This window comes from Stylophora pistillata, chromosome 6, assembly GCF_964205215.1.
Source record: "Stylophora pistillata chromosome 6, jaStyPist1.2, whole genome shotgun sequence".
Taxonomy (NCBI): Eukaryota; Metazoa; Cnidaria; class Anthozoa; order Scleractinia; family Pocilloporidae; genus Stylophora; species Stylophora pistillata.
In genome coordinates this window covers 26861349-26884834 of record NC_142524.1, presented here as the reverse complement: position 1 = coordinate 26884834, position 23486 = coordinate 26861349, and the positions used below count along the sequence as shown (strand labels likewise).

The 23486-nt window shown below is 36.7% G+C and overlaps 2 protein-coding genes across 2 annotated transcripts; one reads left to right on the top strand and one right to left on the bottom strand.

The window, feature by feature from the left end:
* The first annotated feature begins 98 nt into the window (after window positions 1-98).
* LOC111336837 (ribosomal protein S6 kinase-like 1) lies at window positions 99-15052 on the top strand. The gene is made up of 15 exons (XM_088725235.1): window positions 99-331; window positions 1176-1211; window positions 1821-1938; window positions 2398-2513; window positions 3056-4151; window positions 4721-4839; window positions 5326-5430; window positions 5671-5718; window positions 6970-7056; window positions 7145-7776; window positions 8614-8741; window positions 9263-9345; window positions 10507-10602; window positions 12902-12932; window positions 13747-15052. Exons 1-15 carry the CDS (start codon window positions 236-238, stop codon window positions 13833-13835), a joined length of 2880 nt encoding a protein of 959 aa, XP_088581361.1. The 5' UTR covers window positions 99-235; the 3' UTR covers window positions 13836-15052.
* A 1926-nt stretch (window positions 15053-16978) lies between these two features.
* On the bottom strand, window positions 16979-23320 carry LOC111336826 (amino acid transporter heavy chain SLC3A1). Its single transcript, XM_022942989.2, has 3 exons — window positions 22264-23320; window positions 20031-20498; window positions 16979-19211 (listed from the first exon to the last, which is right to left on the bottom strand). Exons 1-3 carry the CDS (start codon window positions 23183-23185, stop codon window positions 18805-18807), a joined length of 1797 nt encoding a protein of 598 aa, XP_022798724.1. The 5' UTR covers window positions 23186-23320; the 3' UTR covers window positions 16979-18804.
* Window positions 23321-23486: the final 166 nt, after the last annotated feature.

Below are 23486 nucleotides of genomic sequence, written 5' to 3'. Positions count from 1 at the left end.
AATTATACTACAGATTCAGGTCGCAGTCAAAATGTTCCTTCAAAGATAAATGCATGGAATCTAAGTTGTTTTGGAGAAGATCGAGGAAGCCGCGTACGGGTACGTGTGTCCTTTGGACATAAATTTGGGAAGCGAGGTTGGGGTCTGGTAACTAAAGATGGCGGCCAATAAACTGGACGCACCGGATGTAATTTGCTTCAGCCTGACATGAAATCAGTCAATTTGTCCTTGGTATATGGTGCAAATGGATGACCAATGGATCCGTCTCTTTAATGTATCAGACCCCAGAAGAGCTTACGCCGGTCACACCTTGTACAAAGTCACTTCCAAGGTAACTGAAAGTATCTTATCTGTAAAACGCTCTCTCTAACTATTCCTTTCGATCATGCGACATTAATTTCGATCGTATTTTCATCAGTTCGTCCAAAAGAAAATGTTTTGCTGTTGTTCTTGATATGTGTAGCTGAGAATTAACTTTTAACCCATTTTTATATACTGCCGTTTACTTAGATATATGGGAAACTTTAGGTGGGAATGAAATAATAAGCTTGCTCTGACAGCCCTGAATCACAATTTGAACGATGCTTACATTCATAATTTTGATGTTTCTCCTCTGTAAGATTCAATACCCATTTTGACATCTATCGTCCCTATCTAACACTTTCGATTCGCAGTTCTAAAGAGAAGAAAATTTCCGATTAATTTTCTGTCGATTATTTAACAATTATTCGCCGAAGGCGAGGTGAATATCGTCGAATAATCCCCGAGACGAAGTCGAGGGGATTATTCGACAATATTCACCGAACCTGAGGCGAATAATTGTGTTAGTATAATTTCAGAGCTGAAAAACAGAGAAATTCCGAAAATCATAACATTTTAGTAACATTCATTAATATTTTATTTTAACATTTTATATAAACCGCGTGGAGCGGTTTATATAGCGTCATATAAGGAACCGCTCGACCCATCAGATTGCTGGAAACTCTTTACTCAGCTCTGAAATTATACTAAATAATGTTATAAATTATACAGTCAAGTATACGTATAGTACGTACAGCGCTAGGTACCTGTCATGATTATTCCTCGTTGATTCAAGGTTTTCTTTATAGGCTGGTTTGGGGTGCTTTTTATTACTAATTATTTTTATTAATTTTGATTATATTTACTTCTTCAAGGTTTTTCAAAAGGATTTTCCTGAAGGAGCAACAGAGGTCTGTTCAATTTCTGTGTGTATGTTGTTAAATGCCAGTCTAATACATGTGCTAAATTTTCATTTGTAATGATCATATTTGAAATATTTTCTCAAAGGACAATTTCTTTATCCAAGGTTAGCCAGGTTTCATTTCTGCTGTTTTCTTTGAACTGGCTCTAATGAATCCTTCTTGTTCAGGGGAGGAGTGCAGGCTCATTTCCTGTACAGCAGCTGATAACCAAGCCTCAGATAAGCTAATTGAGAGATAATTACATAAAAAAAAAAACAACAACAACAACTCTGTAAATTGTTCTATTGTATTTGGTTAGAAGAAAACGTCTCATTGTAAATAGGTAGACAAAGAGAGTCATTATTTTAAATCTGAGGAAAAACCTCTATAATTTAGCAGTAACCAAATTAGTTAACCATTTGTAGAGTATACACAAGGAGTTGAATGCTGGGGAACCCAGAACCAAGATAGCTTGTTGTAGGCTAGAGGACTTGAACCACTGAATCATTTGAATGAGGACCACTTAATTGCAAATCCTTTGTTATTACCACATGGTCACACTGTTTCCTGTTTATCACAAATCTTCGATATAAAATTGCTTTTTCGTTGCTAAAACAGATCTCTGTTTGGAGACGATTCAGTGACTTCAAGAAACTCCACCGAGAGCTTTTAAAGATCTACATCCAGAAACATGCACAAGACAAATTTCCTCCTTTTCCAAAGGCAACATTCTTTGGTATGTCTTCAGATTTATTCTCAGCATAATACTACCACAAGCTTTTCCTGGTGTAATAGATTTTATCTTTAGAATTGCTGTACATTATTTTTTTCTCTGTTTTACTTGATTCTAATGACTAAAGTAAATACATTGAATCTTTCTGCACATTGTAGTTTGTTTCAGGACACATTAAATCATAGCAGATATACAATGAAGTTAATAATAGATAATGTTAGCAGGACTTAGTGGGGTTCAATTTGGCCTGTAATCAGACATTAGGTGATAATAACCAAAAGTCTGAAGGTTTCAAAGAAGGCAGATTATCAAAGTGAATAGTATTTTCTGATGGTGCATGCTATTACCACTAATTAACAGTGTTGTCTTTGGTATACTGTCCTTTACATTCTATGATCATTGTGAATTTCTTGTTCTTAAAATTTAGAAGCAACTGAATTCAGCAAGGACTTTATATTATAGGTCGTTTTGATGATGCAGTAATTGAAGACAGAAGAAAAGCTTCCTTAGAACTTTTGACATTTGCAGGCAGCATTCCTGATCTCTTTACAAGCCAAACATTCGTTAAGTTCTTTGAGGTATGTTATCATAAGTTTTGCCGTCATTAATTTATAACTACTGTCTTTTACAGAACTTCTGTTAACCCTTTCACTCCCAGAAGTGATGAACATGTAACTTCTCTCTATAATATCTACATATTATCCAGCAAACAGGTAATGAGAATACTCAAACTCATCCGCTACATGTAGGAGTTGTTACCTTTATTGAACATTAAATTCTCATAACCAATTTACAAGGAAATGTGTAGCACCTGGAGGGGAGAATTTATAATCAGATCTTGGGAGTTACTGTAACAGGGTTTTAAGTTAAACCCTTTGACCACTAGGAGGGATTAGCATCCAAATTCATTTCTCTTTATAACATTAACCCCAAAACACACGAGGAAAATTAATGATCACCAACTAAATAGGCTCTTGATTGTTAAACAAATTCTCCTTGTCAGCTCTTTAGGAAATGTAAATAGTACCATGTTAAGAATATTGATACTGATCTAAGGATGTAAAGGGTCAAATATGTTGTTTTATTCCATCTAAGTGTATATTAATTTTATGCATTTAAGGGGGCATTCCCTGACAACCAAGCTCACAATGATAGTGTTGCAAGCAGGGAAAGCAGCTTATCTGACACAGAAGGTGACATCTTCAAGGACAGTTCTTCTACCAAAGAGTCAGTAGATATCAGTTGCTCTGGTAATACAGTTCAAAACTCACCGGGGAATAATTCTGAAGAGTCATCCATACTTGGTGGAGTGTGGCTCTGCAAGCAGCCTTCCCTGTCAGAGGGTCTGGACATTCTTAGCTCAGATGAAGAGGAAATTGATGGACTGACACCAGATGATGATGCAAGCAATGGAACACCACAAGCTCTTACTGAGCGGTCAAATAACAAAGCTGATCAAAATGTGGAAGATGAACAAGATGAGGTTTTTACACATGATACCAGTGAAAGTTTAGAGAAAGAAATTGCTGATATATCTCACAAACAGGACCGTTCAAGTAGCACAGAGCCTCCCCAGTGGCTTGTGAGAGCAATTTCCATTTGTAGTGAGGGAGAGGACTTGGAAGTTCTTGCATCTGAAGCTACTGAGGAAGAATTGAGTTTTCCCCAAGCATTTTCAGATTACAGTTACTGTGAGGAAAAGGAGCAGAGCACCGTTGATGACTCCATAACACAAGAAGATGAAGATCAATGTACTAGTTCTCTAAATGGCCCTCATCAACTAGAAGTTACATTAGACACCTCAAAGTCTCTAGAGCAGGGTTCCAAAGCTAATAACTCAGAATCAGTTGTATGTGAAACTGGAATGAACTGCAAGACAGAAATGATTCCTGGCAGTACATCACAGTCAAACAATGACGTTCTTCCAGAGTCTTCTGATTCTTCATGGTCACCAAAGGACTCAAATTCAGCTGGTACTGTCAATTACAGACAGTCATTCACAAGTGTGAAGAGAGATGCAGGAAACAAGAAAGTGGTGCGTCAAAGAACTGTTTCTGATCTGACAAATATCTGCATTGATCCTAAAGAAAGTGACTATTTGTATGCTGCAGGCCATACTATACACAAGGCTCTGGACTGTGAAGTTAGTGGGAATTATGAGGAGGCATTCAGCTTGTACAAGACTTGTGTTGGTCTACTGTTGAGCGGTGTACAAGGTACTTTAGAAACTGGGAATGCAGGATACTCCATGGAATAATTAAGTAGAGATGTACCATGGTTGGTCTCATGAGTTCCCATTGCTCCTCACTCTTGATCCCCTCCCCCCAATAAAGAAACCCCTTGGTATTGTAAGTTGTTTATTTGGGCTGGGTAGCACTGCAGTTACTTGTAAATAGAACCCTTTCGCTCATTATTTTAATACATGTAGCTCTTGTTTTGAACCCTTTTAACTTCCATGAGTAACCAAGACAGATTTTCTCCTTACAATATGAATACAATGTGAGGCAGGCAAGTAACGAGAATAAAGAAAAATATCAATTAGGGGATTATTGTAAGTTGATCTAATACCAAATTCTCTAAACTTGCACCATGAGAATTGTACAGCAGACAGTAATTATAAGGAGAATAACTTAGATGATGTTGGGAATGAGGGTTAACTAATAATTATTGGTGAAATAAGGCGTGTCTGATTATGAGTTTTTTTTTCCTCCAATGGTTTGTACCTGGAGTATGAAAGATAACCCAAGAATGCTACTGACAATAAATATTTGGCTTCTTTCTATAGGTGAAAAGGATGTCAAGAGGCGAGAGGCTGTGAGACGCAAAACCGCTCAGTATCTTTTGAAAGCAGAAGCTCTTTACAGCACATACTTAGCTGGAAATGATTCTTCAGAGAAATCTGAGGTAAGTACTAACTGTTACTGACAATGGTTGTTACTCAATAATGTAGTCACAGCAATGGTGCTGGACTTTCTTACCCCTCCTCATTTCAAAGGAAAGTTGTTTTTAAAAAAATATCCAGTGGACTATACTATCAGAATAGTGAGTTTGTCCATTTAAATCAGTTCAGTGCTAAGAAATGTAATTTGATACTGTATGGAAAAGTTTCATGTTTTTCAGTTTTTAGAAGTAATGAGCCAGTAAACGTGATATCACAAGGGCTTGAGTCCTCAGTTGTATTTGGATGTCAGTGAGTTGCTTGGCTGGATATTTCTTTTGCTTGGGAAATGCTTCCCTCAAAGTATAGCTGCCAGGAAATTTACTCTCTGACAGCTGGGAAAAATAAAGTTTTCAGATGACAGTGTAGAGAACTCCACTCTACCTGCAAGAAAATCAGATTTTCTTTTTACAGCAAATGCATAGCAAGGAGGGGTTGAATTTATCTTGTAGGATTCTTCTCTATCACAAGCTGGGGATTTGTGTCAGTCTGATGACCTTCAAAAATTCAAGGACCTCACTTTGGCAGACTTAAAAGTTATGGGAATTGTTGGCAAGGTTAGTCAATTGCAAGATTATAATGATGAGATTTCAATGCATTTTAAACTAATAATTCATCAATAAACAAGCTGCCCAGCAGAAAATGACACTTTATTCTTTGACTACCCCATTATCCCTTATTTATCAAAATGACTACCCTATCTGTTCAGCAGGGGTGGTCAGTTTTACTTAATACATAATTTTGGGTGTAACTTTGTACAAATAATTTTTTCATTCTGCTCACATATGGACTTATAGGTGATGCTAGTCGAGAACAAAAATACTGGGGAAACATTTGTGGTCAAGGTAAGTTTTGGAAAATGAAGGTGAACAGTCAAAGAACATAAATAAGTTTTAATATTATTAATAAAATAATATAATTGTGGACACATACATTTAGTGTAACTGACTGAGATGCTTCAAGTGAACCAATTTAATTTCTGCTGCTTCCAAAACAGTGCATGTAACAACCTAGTAAATAAGTTATCTGAACTCATTTATTATTTTCAATAATTTTATTGCAAGTTACCATTAACCTTGAGGTTGGTACATCTTCCCTCTTCAAAGGCCATGCTTTTAATTAATTAATTTACATTTTTTTAAATTAACAATTGGTTCATGCTTTCAGCTGTGCACTATCAAGTTATGGAGCACGCTGGAAGTTTGGAGAGCACGAAAGAAGCGTAAGAGTTGCCCGAGCCAATAGCTGAGGGCAACTCTAGCTTCTTGAGTGCTCTCCAAACTTCTCACGTGCTCTATAACTCAATAGTGCACAGCTGAGAGCATGAACCAATTGTTTTAGAACATAGCTGGTGGAATTGTGCATCAAATCCGATGCGAAAAACAGACAACAATATAAATTAAGCGAATCGTGACAGCGCTGATGCCGAGTCTCCTTTTCCGTTATTTTTCTCTTTTTCTGCCTTATTTAAGAACTCTAGCCCAAGGGGAAAGGTTGAAAAATTGTCTTCGTTTTGGTACTAGTAGGCCGAGTCTCTGTTTGTATCCATTAATGTCACGAAATAAATTATCTTTCCCCAAGCTAACAATGGCCGCTCGCGTGAAAAAAAAAATTTTGGCAAAGCGATTTGCTCACGCTATATCAGCATGCACTATCGGGATTTTGAGCACGCTTACGTATACAGAATTTGATTGCGTGGCTGTGCTGGCTATGTTCTAAAGTTTTTTAACGCTTAAAAAAAACAAAAAAGACTCTGCTGTAGTTATAAATAAATGCTACTGATTGAGACCTCATGGCCTTATGTGTATAGCCTGATTCACAAATGTACGGCAGGTGCTTCCTTAAACCTCCTTTACACTGAGTATTATCTTACATCATCTGAGAACCAGACTACTGTAATGTGATAATCAGTCACTAGTTTATATAGCATTAGAACTGGTATAATTTATGTACTGTTGAGACACTTTTAATTGATAGCTTTCTTGGAAGTGTAAGTATACTTTTAATTAATTAATTAATGCCTTCCTTTGCTTTTCATCTATTTTCAGTGAGTGTTTTTGCTGACAGAGATACTTAAATTTTCTTAAAACTTTCAGGCATTGTGCAAGTCAGGACAAACAAAACCAAACAATGTTCCTCAAGGAAGTCTCCATAAGAGAAAGAAATTGGTTAGACGTCTTTATGTAAGTATTATTTTAAAGTTCTATTGTTGTAACCTGAGAAGTGTACTCCATTTTAAGCATAATTATCTACTGTCTTGTCATTTTTCAGGGGAAATATCCAAATATTGTGCAACTGTACAGGTACTTTGAGACAGCCACAAGCATTTATCTATTACTAGAGTATGCACGAGGAGGAAGACTATGGGATCATCTTTCTTGTTATCAACATAACAAGGAGTCGCAAGATAACCTGATTCGGAGTGTCAACAGAAAGTTTACCAATTTGAAGAAATCTGCAGATGTTGAACATGTGACTTTGGATAAAGAAAATGCTGCTCCTTTGTTTCAAAATAAGGTGACTCACCCGGACAGAGAGGTCACACTTAGTGATAAAAAAAACGATAATTATGGAACTTCTAATGAAAGGAATTCTTCACCATTGCAAGACAGCAAGCATTCTTCAGAAGTTACTCAAAAAGCTGTTGAACAGTTAGATGCTACTGGAAATGGAAATGACCACCACATTTCGGTGCCACAAAGTTGTAACAATGAGGAGCTATTAACAGAAAACAGAGATCCTAGGGAAAGCATAGATACACATGACAAACAATCACTTTTTGTGAAACTAGACGAGTATTTCACTTCTTCGACTCAGAGTGTACCAGATGAACACAAAAGAATTTGGGCAGCAGAGCTTGTGTTAGCTGTTGCTTACTTGCATGCAGCAGGAATTATTTGCAGGTGCAGTTATCATGTAACTCATTCATTAAAGCAAATCTGTTTTTGTACCACTTTCATACTGGCCAGAAGAGTTCCAAAATGGTTTTTGGTTCGTGGTGTTAGCTTGAGAATGAAATCTTTTGATACATTACGCCTTCTCTTGAGCATGATCGATACAAGTGGCACTCAGTCTGATAGCTGTGATTGTCTCAACTCATCATTGAGGCAGGGGGGGGGGAGGGGAAAGGGGGAATGTTTTTCACTATTTTTTTTTTCCTTTTTTTGACTTTCTTTTTACAAGGTTGTTCTATAACAGTTTTCCTCTTTCAGTTTGAACTCTTTGCATTGATTTGTCATTTGATTACAAGGAAGATTGTTGGGTCTCTTTATATCTAGTATACTTTCCTCAGAACATTATAGTTTGAATGGATTTTTTCGAAACTTTTTATTAATTATAATTTGATATTATAATAACAAGGGGATACAAGAATAAAACTAGCCAGAACTATTAAAAGTAATTTGACCTTGTCTGGGCTCGACACTAAACGTAGCCAACTAGTCACAAACTAGTAGAAATTCAGTTTTGGTTAGTGGTTTTTTGATTTCCACCAGCCAGTTTGGCTAGTAAACAAACTTAAATTGTTGTAACATCTAAATTGTCACTAGCCACTTGGCTAGTAAGTTGAAGCATTAGTGTTGAGCCCTGCTTGTCTTGATTCATTCTGAGATGCACTACAGTAACTGTATTTATTTATTTTTAAGTGCCCAACCTCAAATTAAATCTGTTGGAGTTGCAGCATATTAATTTGTCATTAGATCATAGAATATTGATTGTAGTGTAACTTTGAATTGTCATAGGGATTTGCACCCCAAAAATGTTCTTCTTGACGAAGAAGGCCACATCCTTCTCACATACTTTGGTTCATGGGAAGAAACAGATCACATTCCAGATAAGACAGCAATGAATCACTTTTACTGTGCTCCAGGTAATGATCTTTCACAATTACTATAATAGGTAGTAGTATGATGCTGACTTTATTTTGAGATGTGATTTTCATGTATGATGTTCCAACCAGTCACCATTTGACTTATTAATTATCATAAATGACATATTGCGGCACCATTTAAAAGGATTTTAAAAGATTGGCAGCTAATCGTCCCCCTTTCTTTAGCAGATCCAATAACTTTTACAAGGTAGATCCAGATGTTTCAAACAACTACACATTGCATATTTGTCTAATATGAAAAATTATCCATCTCCTATCAGTCTGTGCCTCCAAAAGGGTACATAAAAATGTAATTATTTAGTCAATGCAGGAATAAACTCACTTTGTCTGTAATTTTGAGAAAATAATTAAAAATTTGAACAGAACTCCCAACAGTTGTAAAGTTTTGATCTTCTGATTTCTAGGCTAGTTGACACATAGTTTTGATATGCATATTTTTAAGTCCTTGTCAAAGCTTTTGGTGAAGTTTTTATATTTTTTGTCTGTAATAAAACTTACAGAGATATGGCAAGTTGATGATATAACTCCTGCTGCTGACTGGTGGAGTGTGGGAGCTCTGCTTTATGAGATAATCACAGGGCAGGTATGAGCTGGATGTTTATCTTTTTCAAATGTATTTAATAATTATTTATGTTTATTTTTGAGTGCTTCAAGTAAGAAGGTCATTCCAATATCCAGGTTCAGTCATTACTCGATCGGCGCAATTGGTTGAGGCATCATGTCACATCTCCCTTAAATATTCGCCAGATCTTGATAGTTGAAGGATTAATTTAACCCTTTAGCTCTCACAGGGCTCAGCACTAAGGTAGCCAACTAGCCACAGACTAGTAGAAAAATTTAGTTTTGGCTAGTGGTTTTTGATTTTCACTAGCCAGTTTGGCGAGTAAACAAACAGAAATTCTCGTAACATCTAAGATGTCACTAGCCATTTGGCTAGTAAGGTGAAAATTTAGTGTTGATCCCTGTCTCAGAAGTAATTTTAAACATGTAACTTCTCTCCATAACAACTATACATTGTTCGGTAAACATGTCATGAAAATAATACTTAAACTTTATCAGGTAGAAGTTATTTTCTTGATTGAACACCAAATTCTCATAATTGTTTAACAAGGATATGTGTAGCAATTAAGGACCTTGAGCAGTCAGGACGGCAACGCCAAGGAAGACCTCAATTAAAAAATGAATTTCTACTCTTAGTTAGAATTTAAAAAATAGCTGCATGAGCTTGTTGTCTCATACGGCGCTACAGCTCAACTTCAGTATGACGTATAAAAGTAGCGTTGAGTTCCAAATGGAAATGAAAATATTTGCCATCGCAGTTTCGGCTCGCAAACAACGCAAATTTTGGCAATTTCATGTTGTTGTTTTGCATTAGACGGCTAAGAAATGTACAAAGTTTTAAAACGCACGTGCTGAGCTATTGTTCTGCCAATTAGATCTTCTTGTTTTCTATGTCCTTGTTGCCGTCGCCGTCATGGTTGCTTAAGGTCCCTAATAAGTGGGCAAATCAACAATCAGATCTTGGTAAATGAAAGGTTAATGTAGCCATTACGACAATTTCTTAATAGTGAGAAATCCTCTTTTGAGGGGAACACATTGTTTCTCTTCACTTGCTGAATGGTAAAGAGCCCCCATTGTTGCTGATCACTTTGATGCTAACCATTCTGCACAATATTTAAGCATTGTTCTTTTGTCCAGCACATACTACCGTAATTTTGTTTCTTATTATTGATACACTTTGCAGGCACTGTCAATTGCACATCCCTGGGGAATAAAAACTCACACTGAACTACATCTACAAAATAAAATATCCCCTGAGGCAAAATCCCTCCTAAGAGAGGTAAGAAACAGTGATTTTAAAAATTCTATTTCATATGCTGCCCATTATAGGAATGCTTTCCTGTAGATTTTTGCCTATTCATCAGTACTACCGTACTAACAGCTTTCATCAGTACTACAGTACTAACAGTACTAAACCTCTCGCAAGCAAGCATGAATGCCTATGTACTAGCGTACTAACTACAGCTCTCGAGCGAGCAAGCATGAATACCTACGTACTAGCGTACTAGCGTACTAACTACAACTCTCGAACGAGCAGGAATACCTATGTACTAGCGTACTAACTAAACCTCTCGAGCGAGCAAGCATGAATACCTACGTACTAGCGTACTAGCGTACTAACTACAACTCTCGAACGAGCAGGAATACCTACGTACTAGCGTACTAACTAAACCTCTCGAGCGAGCAGGAATACCTACGTACTAGCGTACTAAGTAAACCTCTCGAAACACAAATACCTAGGTACTAGCATACTAGCGTACTAATTAAACCTCTCCAGCAAGCATGAATACCTACGTACTAGCGTACTAACTACAACTCTCGTTCTTTTCATACATGCCATGAAATTGAACATTTGATTTAGTCTGTGAAAAAAGAAGTATATTTAATTTGATAACCATTGGGGTTTGTGTTTTTGTGGTGTGGACCTTATTTTTAATGCTTAGTACGTTAGTACGTTAGTACTCGGTACGGAAAACTCATCACGGCTTGTTCTGAATTCGCTTAGTACGTTTAGTACACTAGTACCTTAGTACTCGGTACGGACAACTCATCGCGGCTTGTTCTGAATTTGCTTAGTATGTTAGTACTCTGTACGGAAAACTCATCACTGCTTGTTCTGAATTTGCTTAGTACGTTACTACGTTAGTACTCGGTACGGAAAACTCCTCACGGCTTGTTCTGAATTTGCTTTGTACGTTAGTACGTTAGTATTCGGTAGAGAAAACTCATCACTGCTTGTTCTGAATTTGCTTAGTACGTTAGTACCTTAGCACTCGGTACAGACAACTCATCACAGCTTTGGAAGGGTTATTACTCAGTCGTAAGACCTATTTGTTTTATCTTCTTTTTCAACCGATTATTTCCTAAATTTATAATTCCTTTGCATAGATGTAGATAAGCAAATAAAAGAAAGATAGAATTTTTTAGGTTTATAATGGGCAAGAACAGCAGAACTTAAACAAGTCGGATCAAATCGGCTTAATTTTAATGGTACGTTAGTCATCCATACTAAGCGAAAAACAAGAAAAAAATAATCCTATTTTGGGCATGGTCTGTAATTAACAATTATTTGCCGAAGGCGAGGTGATTGTCGTCGAATAATCCCTGAGATGAAGTCGGTGTATAGAACACGTGTCACGTATGAACTTTTGATGGTGTTTAACTCACTGTCGAATCTCTTTTAGTCAGTGGCAGAGCAAATGGAGCATGGAATCCAAAGATTTTAGTTTTGATTCCTTCTTGGGACTCAGAATTTTTTTCTCATCTGTGCACGTGCTCATGACATGATGAAATATAATTTATCTTAAAACTTCCTCATCATTTTTTCCTCAAACACTAAGTAAAGATGGTATGCTATCTTTCTATTGTGATGCTTTTTCTCTCAAGTGGGACCATAAAGCAATTTCTCCATTTAATATCACATGTCAAAGTAGAAAATTAAAATTGCAATAATAATTGTTTTAGTATAATTTCAGAGCTGAACAACGGAGAAATTTCTAAAATCATAACATTTTATTAACATTTATTAACATTTTATTTTAACATTTTATATAAACCGCGTGGAGCAGTTTATATAAGCTTCATATAAGGAATCGCTTGACCAATCAGATTGCTGGAAACTCTTTGCTCAGCTCTGAAATTATACTAATTGTCATTAGTGGAGATGCCTAGACCTGTGGTCATTGGTTTCTGTTATCAAGGGTGCATCATTTTCAAAAAATTTTTTGGTTCAAAAATGTAATTGTACTCCAAGGTAAAACTTGCATGTCTTGTTATGCCAGACATGTTCTTCTTACAGTATATAAGCTATAAGGGTTCATTTCTAACGTAGAGGTTTCACAGAGTTTTAACACATCCAAATGCATGTAGTTGAAAATAAATTGAAGACAATAACTACACTGTGGTCTTTCCTTCTCTCTCTTTTGTTGACCAAATTGAGCATCTTTTAACTTGAATGACTGTTCAAAACATTATTTTTGTTTATTGTATTCATCAATGAGGATTTTCCAAATACATGACATTTTTGTAGCATTTCCGCAAAATATTAATTCTTAATTTTTTTTTTATAATCATGATAGCTTCTGAGAGTCACACCATCTGAAAGACTGGGTGAGTTCTGTTTGAGTTTTGTTTTCAATTGATACTAGTAATACTGACACTCTTCATGAAGTCTCAATGAAAAGACTTTTTTGTTGACTTGTGACCCTTAGCTCCTTTGGTTGGTGATCATTTCTTTAATTTTGTGACCCTAATGTTTGATTCAGGGGTGATATTGTAAGGGGGGTTATTATAATTATTGTGTCATATATTATTATGTGTGTCTCACAAGGACTGGAAACTACCAAATTCACGAATTTGATTGGCTGAAATCAATATTGAAAGCAGTCTAAATTTTCCCATCTAGATCGGCATTTAGACTGGTCTAGAAAAAAAGGTACAAAAAATATAAAAAAATTGGCTTATAAGACACAGTCATATAATAAACATCTTATTAACCGAGCTAGGTCGGTCTGTATGGGAGAATCTTGACCGAGGTCGCCAGTACAGACCTCACTGCGTTCGGTCTGCACTGGCGACCTCGGTCATGATTCTCCCATACAGACCTCCTGCTTGGTTAATAAGAACTAAATGCTAGATGCTGTAAGAGTGACCAGCATCGAATTTCTTCTTATAATATCACCCTTGAATAAAGGATATCATCACCAGCTAAAGAAGCACTTGATTGTTGAACATAATCCTCTTGCCAGCACCTTGAGAAATGTATAGGGAACTGCATGGAGAATATGCACACTGATGTCAGGATGTTAAGAGTTTAAGTGGGGTACCAAATATGAAAAATTAAATTTAGAAGATCCTTACTGCCAAAAGGGTTTTGGAACATTCAGCTGTCAGTTTAACTTTATTTTTGAACTATTTGCTGCAGGTTCTGGTGTGAATGGTGTGGAAGAGATCAAGTCACACCCGTATTTCAGTGGAGTCAACTGGGCGTGGTTGTGTTCAAGAATCAATTAAAAAATAACTGACTCTGAAAACCATATTATTATTTTATTTCATAATACAGATTGTAAAATATTATTATCATGTTAAGTATAGAGTACACATTTGCATGCATATGCCATGGAGATGAAGTGCTTCAAATTTTCTATTTGAAATAAGGAATTTATCAAAATCTGGAGGTTTTCTACTTTGTAATAATGTTTACATTAAATTAGGCTCAATCTTTTCCATCTTTCTTATTCTGTGGACACACATGATGCCCTCAAAAACTGCTGATCCAGGCAGTATATAGAACACGTGTCACATATGAACTTTTGATGGTGTTTAACTCACTGTCGAATCTCTTTTAGTCAGTGGCAGAGCAAATGGAGCATGGAATCCAAAGATTTTAGTTTTGATTCCTTCTTGGGACTCAGAATTTTTTCCTCATCTGTGCACGTGCTCATGACATGATGAAATATAATTTATCTTAAAACTTCCTGATCATTTTTTCCTCAAACACTAGTAAAGATGGTATGCTATCTTTCTATTGTGATGCTTTTTCTCTCAAGTGGGACCATAAAGCAATTTCTCCATTTAATATCATGACATGTCCAAGCAGAAAATTAAAATTGCAATAAGGGGTGTTGTGTAATGTAATTCCTAGATTCAAACGTACAATGTAAAAAAAAAATGTACAGCTAGCATTGCTGAAAATAATTGTTGATATTTAGTTGATGGGATGAGAGGTGCCAGGGATCAATTTGTAACTTTAAGCTGGGATAACCCAAAAGTAACATTCTTTTCTGTAAATATATCTTAATAACCAAACGTGAGGGCCGTACTTAGAGAATATTGGCCTGAGGTTTTGACAGTACGGACTGAGCGTAGCGAGGTCTGTACAAAAAAGACAGAGGGCTGATATTCTCCCAGTACAGTCCCGAGCAAGCTTGGTTAATAAGAGATTTATTATATGACTGACGTTCAAAGGGACACAAGTACGGTTTCATTCGGGACTATTCGGGACAGTGCCCGGTCTAATACTTAGAGAATATTGGACCAGCAATAGAGCATTTTGATTGGTTGATTTTAGTTATTGGCCCTCTGACTGCCCAAGTCGTGTAATAAATAGTTGATATTAGACGGTGCATGATTTTCAAATGGAAGTTAATTTGAATTTTGAGTTGGAAGCAATGTCTGAAGATGAAAGTTAAATCTTTCAGGGAAATAATGAAGCAAAACTTTTTCCTGTTTGTTTTTCTTGCTTTTTTCTGTGAAAGAAACAGGGAACTTATTTTGTTGTTAGTCTTATTACAGTTAATGTGCTTATTTAGTAAATGATAATTTATCCAATTAATATAGCCCATATAGAACTTTTACTGACAAACTAAAAGTGATTAATTATTATTTAAAGCTCCAGACAAGAGGTTATCAGGCACATACACGCAGGCATGTATGTGCATTTGTATGGTTATTGCACTCATCCAGTTTAAGAGATTTTTGAATATACACAAGAGGAGATTGTACAATATTGAAAATGAAGCCACTGGCAATAATTTGTTCAGCACTAACTTTTTTTAACTTTTGAAGGATTGGCAGAAATATTCACTCTGCTTTGTTGCACATGCTAGGATATTCTAACTCAGGCTAGCACAGTCTTTTGATAATTAAGGCTCATTTTAAAGTAACATGAAGCAATAAAAGAAAATAATGCAATTGAATTTTTTTGGCAGTTTAGAATCATAACTGTGTTTTGATCAAATCTGCAATGTAATCACAGTGAATTACTGACTGCCTCACGCTAGGCTGGCACGAGTAACTGTTGCCCTTTACTCTTTCTACCCTTGTTTGCGTTGGGAGGGGTTAATATTTTGACTAATTCGAATTCCTGTTATCCTACGAGGTAGTAAAATTACAGGATGTTTTCTTCTAGGTGTTCCTCTTCGTATGATGGGTTGGAGAGGGTGGGATCAATGTTCTCCCCTCCCCTCCCATTAAGTGGGGATCATTCCTCTTAGAGACATCACCCAATCCTGTAGCTGCAAACACCTCATCTATGCATTTCTGAACCAGTTTTCTGAAAGTATTTAGAAGCTGATGATGAGTTGACAATGGATGAGGAAAAAAAAATAGGTGTATCTCATTGTGAGAATTGAACTTTGGTTATAATGAGCATTCACACTTTTCCTTTGTCATAGTTACTTTGAACAGATATTTTGAAATTTGCAAATACCAGTCCTATAGGCAACCAAAACAGTGAACACAAAATCATAGAAAGTGCACCCTAGATTTTAGAACTCACTATACATAGGGAAAGGTTATGGGAAAGTCTGAAAAATTTCAGGGAGAATGAAATGCTACGATACCGTACACATCTTTTCACGGGGTCACCAGAGTTCTTTTCCAAATCAATGATGCAGGAAACAGATAAGAACCAGTCAAAAACTGGATGTGCTTGGGATAGAGGACCTCTGAGCTCAAGATAGGAGGCCTATCAAGCAAGTTTGAAAAACTGTGCATACTATATATCGATAAAGGCTGATAGTTTCGAAAGAAACTGTTTGGGGCTGCGTCGGTGGGAGTAACGAAATAATTTGGATATATCAACAAAGTTGAAATGGTAAATTGGCCACCATAACGATTACAAAAGCAGATGTTTCGAGCGTTAGCCCTTCGTTGGAGCGAATCGACGAATTGTGGGTTGTGTGTGCTTTTAAATGCAGAAAATGGAGCTACGTTACTGCCGGTTTGAAAGATGAGCTTTTGTTGAAGAAAATACTATAATTATATCATCTGTTCTTTCCTTTTGTGGGATAAGGAAGTGGGGGAGGTAATGAATAGGGCACAACAGGTGAAGGACAAGAATTAATTGCAAATGTGTGTTCTTCAAGATGTCATGCAATACTTACCGAAAGAAAGCATTACCTACCAGTACTGAGGATGATTGCACAGATGCAAAAATGAACAAATTGCTATGGAAATAGAAGAATTGTACTCAAAGGATGTGAAAAGAACTAACACTTACCAGCTGTTAACATTAAAAAAAAGCCCATTAAATATGATGTGAATCATGAATGAGGCTAACTTTGTTCATTTCATAACATGAAAAAGACATAGTTTCACTCTTTTTTTTTTTTTAATGTATGACAACCTCCTACTTAACAAAGGATTGATCTCAATCATTTAACAAACTACTTGATAATCAATTATTGCTTACAAGCAAATGGCTTTCCAATCATTACTATATCAATAGTCTAGGATTAAATAAAAATAAACTAAAAAACAGAATTGGAAAATTCAAGGTTCTCAGAAGGAACAATCAAAACCTAAACCACTCAAGAAGGATTCCTTAATTCTAAATACTAAATATTGTCACAAGTTTGAACTAGATTAAACGTGTTGAGATACCATCTAAATGTTACTGGTGAGTGACAAACGCGAATGGTGAACAATCCCTGAAAGACTGATGTTGGTGTTACAACTAACAACAGTTGCAGTTAAAATTAAAACTAATTTGAAATAAGTACATTTTAAACACAAACTATCATTTTTTGTAGGATTTCATACTTTAAGAGGATTAAACTTCATAATTTAACCTTATATACCCAAAGAACAGTAAGCACATTCTCCAATACTGTTCTCTACCCATTTCCTAAGGTGCTGACAAGGAGAATCTTGTTTAACAATCAAGAGCTTCTTTAGTTGTAAGTTACTGCCACTGGGCTATGAAAATTACTCTACAAATAATAGTTTAATTACCAGCAGCTGTATCACTTAGCTGTGACTTCACCCTGTAGAATGGCTTATAGTGTCCCTCTGCAAGTCTACATCCTTCACAAATCATGGCCTTCCCAAAACCCTTTTCACCAAATTAGCATAAACTTGCATTTTCTGTGGAAATTAACGATTACATCTGGAAAGTTTCCTGTGGAAGGCATCACGAATCATTGCGACTGAGATACTCGACCAAATACTCAGGAGATTAAAAGAGTACAGATAGTGTTGCTCTGCAAGTCTGCATCCTTCACTTCCCACTAAACAAATCATAACCTTGCTAAAACCCCTTTAACCATATTAGAAAACACTTCACATTTAAGAGCATGTTAATAATACCTTTCCTCAGACTTTTCATCCTTCCACTACCAGATCTCATTGGTAATTCTTCTGTGTGCCATATTCTTAAGTTGGTTCAGGAAATTTGGTACTGTATTTGATCAACTTATAATTCTTCAATTGACACTTAATTCTCGTCACTTATCTGTTTGGCATAATAATTATTGTATCAATAATGTGAAGTGAAATTCCGCCGAGGTCATTCATGGGAGTTAGAGGGTGAAGAATTTAGTTTGCACTGACAGAATCTGGCATTTTTCATTGGAATGAAACAAATAATTGAAGAAACCTTTGTCTTATGGAGGAGCTTGGTCTGTATGACTTCCAAAAACTTATGATAAATGATACAATTAAATAGACCTGACCAAGAGGTGTAAGATGCTAACTCTTTCGGCTAGATGAGTGTAATGATAAGTTATGGTAATTATACTTTTTTGAATGAACTGTTGAATGTGTAATAAAGTACGTACTGTAGCAATGTAACTGACACACTCATGAGGGACTAAGAGAGTAAAGTATGATTCTACACGTAGGTTCAACCAAAAAGAAAGAAATCTCAAGTCCTCATATGGTGTGAATTACAGCTGAGCTAACAAAACATATGTCCCATTTTAAACAAACCAATGCTTTTTCTGTAATCTTCCATACTTGAAGTATCAGTATTTCATTAGATATAGCATATGATTTCTGTCTGAAATTTTGAATAATTTAAGTTGACTAAAATTCCATAAGCTTTCTCTCTACTTTTTATCAGTCTTCTTCTAAATGGTTTTTGACACTGCAATTACTTTTGCTGTTTGGTACTTAAAATTTAGCAGCAGACTGACAAAAGAAAAAAAAAAAAAAACAAAACAAAACAAAACAAAACCCTGAGAGATCAATTGAAAGTTTTCTATTCCAAGTGCCACTCATTTTTACCATTTTCCAGAATGACAGCTTGGCCTACATTAAGTTTAATCTTATTCACATCCACTTCTTGACCAACCATTTTGGATTCAGTATCAAATACCACTATTCCCCTGCCTGAGATCTTGTCAAGATCCCCATTCCAAACTTTGTCACTAAAGTTGATGATGACAAGGAGGTGCTCGCTGTCATGGCTGCGAATGAAGGAGAACACTTGCAGATCGGTGTGCACCTCTTTCAATTCACCATCACTCAGGGTAGCTGCTTTCTTTCTAAGCTCAACAAGCTCTTTGAACTTGCTGTAGATTGAATCTTTGTCTTCTTTTTCATTGGCTACATTGATGGTGTTGTGATTTGAGCCAACTTCCAGCCAGGGTTTGCCTATAGTGAAGCCTGCAATCACAATCATGGAAAATAGCAGTGAGGATAGGGTGACTTATGATTATGGTAGACCTTCTAGGGCCAAAATTGACCTTTTGCAATGGCCTCCAATGTAATGCTTATTGAATGTTAAATTGTGAAATGTAAACTCACAGCTGTGCTCTAAGGAAAATTGAATGGAGCTCAGTGCTTTGAAACCATGAAATCCAGGGTGCCCAGCATATGCTTTGTATAAAAAAACTTAAATTCCTGAGTCACCCAAGAACAAAAGTAAGGTGCCAGGGGCCACTGGGGAGTGCTAGACCACAGCCTTGAAACTTGACATAAAATTGCAAAGCAACCAATAAGAATACACAGAAAATCCTCACATGGTTTTTATTTGAAGACTAATTCCTAAAGACTGAATGACCCAGAGACTCTGTTTGTGGAATCAGATCTGATACTTTATTTGCACACAAAAACTTTTTTTTTAACATCTCCACTAGGTATGACTCAAAAATTTGTTGACCCAATAGGGTTGGTGCTAACAGAACATACACTGTAAGGACCCATGCGAGGTGTCACAGAGAGGAACTGTGAGGGTAAAGTGTCTCACCCAAGAACAGAATCCATTGACCCCGGCCAGGTCTAAAGAACCTGACCCCTCTCCACCTGGAGTACGTCTGACTATGAAACAACCCTTAACCTTCCAAGTAGTAATTCTCCCTTCTCCCAGATATACGTTATCTTGTATTTTAGTAGTAAGAATTTTTGTTTTTATCAAGATTTCCTACGCGAACATAAGCTGATTATGGTCTTCCAAATGATAATCTTCAAAGATAATTCACTCACCAGCATTTTTATTTGCATTCCACTGCATGGGAGTTCTTGCTATATCCATACGGTCAGTTTGATTGGCAATTTTACTATTTAACATGCCAATCTCTACACCATAGTAGGTAGAAACCAAACCAGGCAGGGTAAGTGCAAGGACATTCATTGCATGTCTGTTGTCTTCGCCCACCCTGCTGCCAATACGTTCATGGTCATCATCGCCAGTGACCCAGTTGGGTGTCTTGCTCTTTGGAACACTAGCTAAGTATTCAATGACGGTCTTGTTGATACTCTGGGCGAGTGTCATTCCCTGTTCATTAAGTTTGGTGATCAGGCCAAAGTTGAATGGAATGTCTGACACCTCATAGTACTTTGAAGTCTTGTCATAAGGTCCATTCACCTCTGTGAACAAAATGGGATGGCTTCCACTCTGTTTGTTAAGGAAATCTTGGAATTCCTTCACCAAGGTTCTACTCTCATCAAGATCTGAACATAGAAAATAATTTGATATTAAAAGTTGAGAAGAAATTATTATTTAACCACAAGGCAGAGACCAAAAAAATTCAAACTATAAATAATATTGGAAGAGCTTGCTATGCCCCACAACAAAAGTTTTCTCAAATTAATAATTCTCTCTGTTTGCGGCCAAATGTTCTTAGAGTTCAATAATTTTGAATGAATCAGGCCAAAGGGTTGTTTGCACTTGCATTGAAAAGAAAAAAAAAACCGCTCCAACAAATTTGTCTTATAAGCTGTACAAAAGGCACTTTTCCAAAGTTATTCTGTCAGTCATATCTGTAAAAGCCACATCCTTACTTCATTACGTGTAAAATAATCCTCTCACTTCCCTATTTCCACCTTATATCATACTACCCTTTCATGAATGATCAGGAAGGGATTTCTCTTTGCCAAAAATAACAAATTTTAAAGCATGAAGATAATGAGAATAAAAATATCATTGTTTGATTTTACACCAAATTCTCAGGACTAAAATTAAAAGAAGGGTATGGCAGATGTTGAAAATCACAGTTTGGATCTTTGGGGTAAAAGGTTGAAAAAAAAAAAAAAAAAAAAAGGAAGGTTTTAATTCTCTTCAAAGATAAGTACCCAGTTATAATGGTCACCACAACTTCTGATAATTCGTATTTCACTTAAATTGGATTAAATTTTCAACTGATATCACAAAACCTGAGAGAATGCATGGCACTGCCCCCTTGAGTAAAAGTTTTAAATTTATGATCAACCTTGAAAACCCTATTCCCTTTTAAAATGCAAGTTTTCTTTGATTGAAACAAGGGGATGTGAAGAAAGAGCCCAGGTACACTGGGCTGACAAAATTAGTTTTGCTCCTCCTAAAACCTTGTCAACATTGCCTCTGCTAAATTTTTAATTTGTCATTCGTGGTCACACTGGAAACAGCAAAATATTTGTTACCAACAAATGTCAATCACAAATCACAACGATTTAAAATTAGACAGTATTCGGATCTTGGAATTCCGCTTTAACTTAAACTTTGGAGCCATAATAGTTGTATTCTGAGCCCTGATCATCATGCAGCATCTTGAGGTACAATTCTTCCATCTTCACTGATTAAATACTGCATAAAAAATTTAATATTTTGGCGGCCTTCTGCCTGAAAGACTTGCATTCAAGAAAATGATTAAATTTTTCTTGATTGACCTATTCCTTCAAATTTGAAAAAGTTGTCAGATTTCACGCCTGACAAATTTCTTCCTGCACTAAGGCAGAAAGAGGGTGCCTTTGAAGATTCGTAAGCTTGAAAAAATTTGGCAGGATGAAAAATCACCAGGCACACTTGTTTCACTGAGCTGATGACATTTTTTTCCAAAATAAACAAAAATATGCTTAGTGCACCCATGCCCTAAAGGGCTTGTTGATAAATTGTGTGACACTCTCAAGTGACAATATCAATCGCTCAGTCGAAGGTCAAGTCATCGGAACGTAAACAAAAATTCACGTGCTGCGACAAGAAAGCTCTAACAATGATATGTCCTTCAGTACCTCGTGCAAAACCGAATCAACAGAACACCACAGAACATCACATGCCTTAACGAGTATAGTCAAGACCATATTTCCTAATTCCGCTGCGATGCCTTCAAAAGACCAGCTGCAGTCTGAGAAAATCATAAACAAGCTTACTGGAGTGATCTGTTACTTGAAAAAATCCCCAAATCAAGTTTTCGAATTCTTAAACATTAAATTAAATTTAAGAACCAAATGTATTTCTTACCATAAGTAAGTGTGTGATTCAGCATGTCGTATTTCGGATTCAACGCATTGTAGTTGCTTTTTGCCGTTTCGTTTGCGTAGTTATCGTTCTCGATCAGAAATTGTACAGCATCAAAATTAAAGCCATCGACTCCTTTCGCAAGCCAAAACTTCAAAACATCCTGGAGTTCCTTTTTCACCTTTTCATTTCTTAAATTCAAGTCAGGTTTCTCTTTGCTGAATTGGTGAAAGTAAAATTGCTTCCTGGTATCTTGGTAGGTCCAAGCACTTCCCCCGAACACACTTATCCAGTTGTTTGGAGTTTGATTCTTTGCAGGGCCTCCCTGCCAGATGTAGTAGTCTCTATAGGCGTTACTGGCATTCTTCTGGCTCTCCACGAACCATGGGTGTTTATTCGAAGAGTGATTCGGAACGAACCCCATGACAACCTTGATGCCTTTATCGTGAGCTTCTTTGATGAATTTGTCGAAGTCTTCAATGGTTCCGAACATGGGATCGATGGTCGTAAAATTTTTCATATCGTAAATTGGACTGAGCCACAAAGCTTGTACTCCCAACTCAGTGAAGTAATCCATCTTTTCCAAGATACCTTTCAGATCGCCATTTCCATCTTTACCGGAGTCTTTAAAGGAACGAGGATACACTTGGTAGATGATCCCATGTTTCAGCCATTCGTCGCCACTGCGTTTCTTCTCCTCTGGTACTTCTTCTTTCTTTTCGCATTTGGGTGCTACAATAATGATGATGACGGCTACTACCACCATCACGATTACAATCACAGCGAAAACCACCACGAGGGCCAAGCGTGTTTTCCTATGTTGCGCTATTTCATCCTCGCTCGGTTTCGACGTGTGCGACGAATCCTCAAACGTTATCTTGACATCATCTTTGGTTAAACTGTTGAACTCCACTTCGTTGCTCATTTTCCTAGCTACTAGTACTGTTCACTTGGACGAGTGATGTTTTCGTTTAAGAGGCTACAGTAGACACAAAGAGCTGAGGGCACAACTGGAATGGCGCGAACTATCGATCGCAAAAACAATTCCACGCGGCAATTTATCCGCAAGATCACGTGGCCTCCTCATGAAAAAGGTTAGATAATTTCTTGGGGTGTGGTGGGGCTTCCTTGTGAAACAAAGCAAGGAAAACAGCGCCCCTCATAACTGTGAAAAGGACACTGGACGCTAAATTTACAAAGAAGGTTATGCCTAGATTTTGGCTTCG